General features: G+C 39.0%; 1 protein-coding gene across 1 annotated transcript; it reads left to right on the top strand.

The window, feature by feature from the left end:
* Positions 1-6668: 6668 nt before the first annotated feature.
* On the top strand, positions 6669-7841 carry LOC138880912 (uncharacterized). Its single transcript, XM_070161095.1, has 2 exons — positions 6669-6849; positions 6913-7841. The coding sequence occupies exons 1-2, from the start codon at positions 6669-6671 to the stop codon at positions 7839-7841; spliced, it is 1110 nt and encodes a 369-aa protein (XP_070017196.1).
* The last annotated feature ends 398 nt before the right edge of the window (positions 7842-8239 follow it).

Here is an 8239-nt window from a genome sequence, read left to right as displayed (position 1 = left end):
TTGTCAAGTTATTTCCTTTTTGATTCTAGTAGTGTAGGCTGTGACACGATCTCGAGGATATGAAGTCTTATTATATTTGACAAGCTCTAGCATCCTGAATTTCTTGAGAATATGAAGGGGAAAGGCCTCCGACTTCCAAGGTTGTTGAGAGTATCATTCAACATCTATCCCTTTGAGAACGGTGAGCCCTCGATATTCGATCAATAAGTTTGTTTTTCTCCGTGATCTATTTCAACAAAGTCTCCCACGAAGATAAAATAGAACTTTATAGTTTTGAAGTAACACTAGGACCAATATTTTGCCATGTGTTATCAGTTCCCATGCCCCCCTAGTCTATGTCACTTGTCAGTCCCTCATTATTAGAGCTTCTTGGCATAGGAGCTATAGTGACTTCTGTTGGTTCCCCAGGGTGCTATGGGTGACCTTGACTTTACATTCTCGATCACAACCACCAATATCATGCTAATATGTTGGTTCCAATTTCCATGCCTGTTGATGGGCTATGAATTCAGCCAAGTCAGGTTGAATCCTTCCAACCTCTTCGTCTGCATTTCTTTGTGGTGATGCTTTTGTGAATGTCGTGGTGAATTTGGTAGGGATTAATATGGAATTTGTGATGGTGACCTACTTTAATCTCCAGCCAGGATGTGTCGCTAACAATAAATAGAAAATAAACCAAAAGATAAAAAGCTTTGGATAATTACACAATTGCTTGGGCCCTACAATGTCACCAAATTGTTTAACCTAAATTCTTCAAATATGCTAAGTAATTGAATTGTAAGATTGGGCCACAAAAAAATTCAATTAAACCAAAGTTAATGATCCTATGTTAGTAAAGAACAAGGTAATGATAATAACAATATAAGTAGAATAATGAGAGCAATAATGAACTAAGGAAGATATTCTTATTAAATGATTTGAGCTCTTAGACTGCTAGTAGACAATAAGAATGAGTAGAGAATTTAATATAGATTCAATATAATATTGTGAACATGATCAAAATGAGATACAATTGTGGGGAAAATGGATGTTTATAGTATAATCTCTTTGTAATTGTCCCAAGTATCACGCCCACCCGTTGCACATGTTTCAAGTGATAATGGTGAATCTCGTTCGTTACCCTTGGGAGAATCATAATTTCTGGGGTATTAGGGTGTGACTCTCCAAATCAATTACTTCAGATAAAGCTTGTCCATTACGAATAGGGTTAGGGTGATCATAGAAACAGCTCCTCTATAATGAGCTGGCCGGTTGTTTCGAATTTTAGCATTTTGTTTGGCAATTTGAGACCTTGAGTAGCTTCATATGATGTATCATGACTTACATATGTAGTTGATTTTGATGTTTGCAAGGTTCGGGATTGATTTGATAAAGTGATTCTCAATTTGAAAGCTTTAATTTGGTAGAGTTAACCAAGATTTGATTTTTGAGTAAACAATCTCGGAATTAAAATTTGATGATTCAATAGGTCTATGGTAATTTTGGACTTGGCATGTGTTCGCATTTGAATTTGGATGTTCCTGGAAGGTATTGTCTCTATTTGTCGAAAGTTGGCGATATGAAGAGTTGGAGAGTCATAGGTTTTATGGGAGTTGACTTCGGTATTATCGGATTCCTATCATTGTTTTGAGACCTTGGATAGGTTAATTTGGTCAATTGGAGCTTGTGTGCAAAGTCTTATTGTGATTTAGAATGTCTAAGTATGACTCGGATACATTCGGCAAAGTTGGAGTGATTGGAGGTTAACAGAAGGATTGTTATCTTCAATTCATGATTTTGATATTATTTTTGGTATTTGAGTCATTGGATATGCTTAAATAAGGTATATGGACTTGTTAATATGATTGGATGGGTCCTGGGTGCCTCAGATGTGATTCAGGATAGTTTCAAAATTTTGGTGGTGTCGCGTACGCGTGGGTGGCCTCGCGTTCGCAAAGCAGAGACTGTACTTGGGGGGAGGGGGGACTTTGTTCTTCGTGTTCGTAGGAAATGACGAAATTTGTGAAGGGTGTTTAGGAGCTAGGTTCCTTTGTGATTCGCGTTTGTGGGTGAATCACTGTGTTCAGGTAAAGTGTTTGTGGCCTGGAGGGTAGGCTTTCACAAACGCGTAAGGACAGACGCATTATTGTAGGGTTGCTGGCCAGTGTTTTGTATCGTTCACGAGATGGGCATTTCATTCGCAGAGAAGGATTTGGGGGTCAGTGGAGAATGTACTTTGCATTTGTGTGGGTAGGGCAGCGAATGCAATTAAGGATTTCAATCAGGGGTAATATAAGTCCAGATTTTCGAGAGGAGACTCATTTTTACTATTTTTGACTAGGGAGCACGAGAGGAGAAAAACTTTAAGAGGGTTTCATTACTACGTTGTGGGTAAGTAATTTTTACTTGAATTTGAAAATATATCTTGATTTCCCATGAATTTGCACACTCTAATCATAGAATTTATAAGGCACATTTGGGATTTTTGACTACATTATAAGAGAGCGTATTTTGGGTATTAGAGTACTGATTTGGATTCAGATTTTAAATCTAATTATATATTTGGACTCGTAGGGTATAAGTCATTGAGATTTGATATCGGTTTCGGATTTCGGGCATATAAGTTGTTGCCTCCTTGAAAAACTTCAAAGATCGAAGCTTTTGGAGTAGGATCACTTCCTATAGCATTGTTTGACTTCTTTGGTTGATGACTGGCTTGGATTTAAGTGACTGGAGGGCTAGATTGAGGTTTGTGCGCCATTTGAGATTGAAGGCTAGCCTGGATGACGTAAGTATTAACCTAATCTTGTTGTGAGATAATAACCCTTAGGATATGACCTTATTTCCGTAATTGGAATGTGTAAAAGGTGACGTATATATAAGGTAACAAGGGTATATGCAGGTGTTATGTATGATTCATGACCGGAGTAGTCTTTAGGTTGTACGACGTCTTGTTGGGTATCATGTTTATTACTATCATGCTTTATATGTTTGTATGACTATTTGAACTTCCTAAATCATGCTAGAAATTATAAATAGGTTTGATTTCCCTGTTCAAATATGATACTCCTTCTGTGTGGTGTAACTGCCTAATCTAAGATGTAGTTATATATTTTGCACATGCATACACATTAGCATGTTATTTTATCAATACATAACTATATAATTTGATATCCATTGATGGTATACATGTATGCTTGTATATGCTTTTTGTGTGATGGACTGGATTGACAACACGTGAGTTGTCTGTATGGTGTTATAATTATGGCATGTGCGTTGTTTGTGCCATAGCGGTGTTATGATTATGGCACTTGAGTTGTCCGTGTGATGTTATGATTATGGCACGTGGGTTATGATAAGTGGGGATTTTGACTACTTATTAGTACCTTTTTGCTTTTGTTTTAGTCCTAAAGTATTGATTATGTTCCTGAAACTAATGAAATTGAGCAAATTGTAGGAATATAGGAAGTTTAGTCTCCCATGTTGAAATCTGACTCAATAAGGAGTGATCTGAATCACAAGACAATAAAGGGCACATAATCAAAGAAGTACGATCCGTAGAAGGATTTCTGCGGCCGCAGAAGAAAGTGCAGACCACAGAATTCCAACTGTGACCGCAGACCAAGTGAAAGAGCCCAGTAGGACTTTGGCCAATATGTGGTCCGCACACAAACTGTGCGGCCGCAGAACAAGGTTTGCACTGGCAAATTATTCAAAGTTCAGAGGATGTGCAAAAGATCAATACCTGAAGCCTTGCTGAAGTGCGGACTGCACAAGAATTGTGCGGTCGCAGAAGATGCTTCGCAGTCACAATCCAGAAATGTGCGGCTGCAGAATCCAAGTTCTTGCCAACTAAAGAAATATGCGGACCGCACATGGAATTGTGCGGCTGTAGAACCTCCTGATAGGAATTTTTGTCAGCGAATTTTGGGCTACTATAAATAGACGAGTTTCATATTTTTAGGTCAAGTTTCGAAGTTTGAGTTGTTGTAGCCGTTATATTTTTCCATTTTAGGAAGTTTGTGACCATTTTAGTGTTTAAACATTATATTTTATCATTTTAATCTTAGATTATGGGTTTAATTAGCATCTCTTCTTTATTTTCTTCAATTCTCACTATGAGTAGCTAGATTTCTATTAGGGTTGTGACCCAATCCTATTGTGTAAACCTTATGGGTACTTAGCTTAATGCTTTTTTATGCTTGGATGTTGATTATTTAGCTTAGTTTATGCTTCAATTTTATAATTAATGGTTGCAAACATTGGTTCATGTCTTTTTGACTTAGTCTCCACTTGAGAAAGAGGGACCTAGTCTAGGGATAACTTGGCTACCAAGTAATTGGGCTAACTGAGGATTTGATTAGCCTAATTAAAGGGTTCAAACTAGAGATAGTGTGAACTCGACTTGCTCTCAAATCAACTATTTTGTTTGATACCTATTTGGACTTGAGAAAACCAAATTGGGCAAAATCACTCTTTGACCTAAAGGTATTGAGTGGGTAAAGTAGAGTTGAGAGCTATAACACAACCCAATGAACAAAATAAGGTTTAACATATTTAACCCATTAGACGAACACCTAGGTCATGGTCACATCCCTAGGCTTTTTAACTATTTGTAAAGACACCAAAAACAATCATTCGTTTCTAGTTTCTTTTCTTAACTTACAATTGTTAGAGCAAAAGTAGAAGTAGAAATCAAAACCTTTTGTGGAACTGCAAATTTAGTTAATCCATTAACTTTCGTTAAGTGGATACTCCTAACACCCCTAGTAACTCTCTATGGAAATCGACCCCGACTCTTGTTGGGTACTATTCTTCCAACGACCATTTCTACTCACTATTAAGTGCGGATTGGATGTTGATCAATTTTTGGCATCATTGTCAGGGAGTTAAAACGATGTTAGTTATATATTTGGGTTTGTTTTTGGAATATCTTTTTTTCCTTCCATGTTACTAACTTGTATGAGAAATTTTAGGTACCACCATGGCAGCAAACAATGATCTCAGAAATGTGCCTTTGGGGGATGTGGATGGCGAGGATGAGCAAGTCGAGGAAGTACCTCTTGAACCTCAAGCTAATCGAAGAGGTCGGGTGCCTCATGACAATGTGCCCGCTCACCCCCTCCTCCACCACGAACGGATCCACATCGGATATTGCGCAACAAAGGTCATACTAGTGCAATAGTCCCTCATGGTATTAGGGCGGACAACTTCCAAATAACTTATGTGATGCTCACTTTGCTTGAGCAACGGGGATTCTTCACCGGTGCTCCAATACAAAATGCTTATAAACATTTGAAGGGGTTTGTGGACACTTGTTGGGGGAGCAAGAAAACTAATGTCTTCGATGATGCATTGAGGCTAAGGATTTTTCCCTCTCTCTCTACGGTGGAAAACTTTAGATTGGTTGGAATGATTTATGAACTATTCAATTCACACTTGGGATGATTTGGCAGAAAAGTTCATTGCTAAGTTCTTTTCTCCCAGACACATGGCTACACTTTGAGATGAGATTTTGGCATTCAAGCAAGAGCCAAATGAACCACTACACGAGATGTGGGAGCACTATTGAACAATGGTTAAAGATGTCCCAACAAGGATATGACAGAAAATATGATTCAACAAGCCTTCTATTGTGGGATTAACACAACCAACCAATGTGTAGTGAACCAACTAGCCGGTAGGAACTTTATGACTACGCCTTATGTGGAGGCGTGTGAGATTTTGGATGAGATAGTGGAAACGTCGTCGGCTTGGCAATTCTAGGACAATGTTCCACAAGGTGACTCGAATATGATCCACCTGCACAAAGAATTTCATAACCATGGCAAGCCATTTCTGAATTGACAACTATCATGACTCAACTGGCAAAAGCCCAACAAAATCAAGTGCAAACTCCGTAGCAAGTCAATTCTAAGGAAGGAGTGAGCATGATGTTGAACAAGAGGAAGACCAAGGGTCCAAAAGTGCAAAATCGAGTGGAGAACTATGTGCAAGAAGATGGTGGATTTGAGCAAGATAAGTCCTATAATGAACAATAATAGAAAGTGCAATATGTGAATAATTTTCAAGGGCAAAGAAACCACTTCTAAGGCCCAGGCCAACAACAATGGAGACCTCAAAACAATCAAGGCAATTGGAATTCTAACAATCAAGGAAATTGTAATGGAAACAACAATCAAGGGAATTGGAATAACAACAACAATCAAGGAAATTGGAGTGGAAACAGCCAAGGAAATTGGGGAGGTAACAGTCAAAGCGGATGGAACAACAATCAAGGCAACCGGGGGTCCGGTTTTCAATGGCCCCCAAGGTACCAACAACCAAGCAACCCACCTCCTTATCCTTCCCATGGTTTGAGTTCTTCAAATAATGAGATGGGGACTATTGAGAATATGTTCAAGTAAATGATGGAAAAGAATGTCGATTTGGATGCGCAACTTGCCTCACATAACACATCAATTCGAAACTTAGAAGTTCAAATGGGGCAAATATCTCAAGATCTAAATTATTGCCCTAAGGGGGTGCTACCAAGTGATACAGTGGTAAACCCAAAGGGTGGTAACAACATGGGGCATGTTATGTCGGGTATCACAAGAAGTGAAAGAAGCGGGAATGCACCCACCTTAAGTTGAAGGCAACTTGTTGATGATGATCAAGTGATGCAAGAAGAAGAGATCCCGAACAATATGGTGCAAACTAATGATGAATTTTGGATTGACATTGATGATAGTGTGGAAGATACTCAAGAGGAGGTGAACCTATTTAGGGAACACGTTATTGACATACCAAAGCCGATAGTGCAAAAGGATAAGGCATCATTGTCTAGGCCTCCACCTCCATACCCTCAAAGACTTGCCATGCAAAATGGTGAGAATTAATTCAAGAATTTCATTCAAATGATAAAGAGTCTCTCAATCAATGTGCCATTAGTTGAAGTTTTGGAACAAATGCTCGGTTATGCAAAATTTATGAAGGATCTTGTAACAAACAAGCGGTTAATGGATTTTGAAACCATCAAAGTCAATCATCAAGTGAGTGTAGTTGTTCATTCAATGAATCCTAAGTTGGAGGATCCCGATGCTTTCTCGATTCCTTGTACAATTGGAAGTGCTGAGTTTGCTAAAGCTCTTTGTGAACTTGGGGCAAGTATCAATTTGATGCCCTATTCGATTTTCAAGACTATGGGAATTGGTCAACCAAGACCCATCTCTGTGAGATTGCAAATGGCCGACCGTACCATGAAGAGGCCTTTGAGAGTGATTGAATATGTTTTGGTTCATGTTTATAAATTCATTCTCTCGACAGATTTTGTCATTGTAGATTGTGAGGTTGATTATGAAGTACCGATTATTCTTGGGAGACCTTTTCTTGATACGGGGAAGGCTTTTTGTGATGTTGAAGTCGGAGAATTTACCTTCCGGGTTGGTGATGAAAAGGTGGTATTCCATGTGTGTAAGTCCATGTGGCAACTAAATAGCAATGAGGTGTCTTCTTTTGTAGATTTGGTGACCGATTTTATTGTTGATGAAACAAGCGCTACAATAAATGTTGGTGATATGTTGGAGGTCTTCTTGCTTAAATTTGATGGTGACGAGATGAATGGCCTTATGGAATGTGGGTCGTACAACTATGCACCCTGGAAATTGTCCCTGGATCTTGAAAATAGGACAACTCCTCCTACAAAGCCTTCTATTGAAGAGCCTCCTATATTAGAGTTGAAGCCATTATCTCCACATCTTCGGTATGAATTTCTTGGTCCCTTTTCTACTTTATCGGTTATTCATTCCTCTTGTTTGACTAACGTGCAGGTAGATTCCACATTGGCGGTGCTACAAAAGAGGAAAAAGGCTATTGCGTGAACCTTGGCAGATATTCAGGGGATAAGCCCCGCCTTTTGCATGCATAAGATCAAGTTCGAGAAGGGCGCCAAACTATCTATTGAACATCAAAGGAGACTCAATGAGGCTATGCAAAAGTTTTCAAGAAGGAGATTATCAAGTGGTTAGATGTCGGGGTTGTCTACCCCATCTCTGATAGTTTGTGGACTTCTCTGGTTCAATATGTCCCAAAAGAAGGGCATGACAGTGGTCACCGACGACAAGAATGAGTTAATTCCTACTAGAACGGTATCCACTTGGAGGGTGTGTATGGACTGTCGCAAGCAGAACAAAGTCACAAGGAACGATCACTTTCCACTTCCTTTATTATATCAAATGCTCGATAGATTGGCCGGCCGCGCTTTCTATTTATTTCATGA

This window comes from Nicotiana sylvestris, chromosome 11 (genome assembly GCF_000393655.2).
Source record: "Nicotiana sylvestris chromosome 11, ASM39365v2, whole genome shotgun sequence".
Classification (NCBI taxonomy): domain Eukaryota; kingdom Viridiplantae; phylum Streptophyta; class Magnoliopsida; order Solanales; family Solanaceae; genus Nicotiana; species Nicotiana sylvestris.
This window is presented reverse-complemented; position numbering and strand designations above follow the sequence as displayed.

Excerpts from the sequence above, each read along its gene's own strand:
- LOC138880912 (XM_070161095.1), top strand. The coding sequence starts at position 6,669 with ATGGTGCAAACTAATGATGAATTTTGGATTGACATTGATGATAGTGTG. Across the intron at positions 6,850-6,912 it reads AAGACTTGCCATGCAAAATG|TTGAAGTTTTGGAACAAATG; the intron begins GTGAGAATTAAT and ends ATGTGCCATTAG.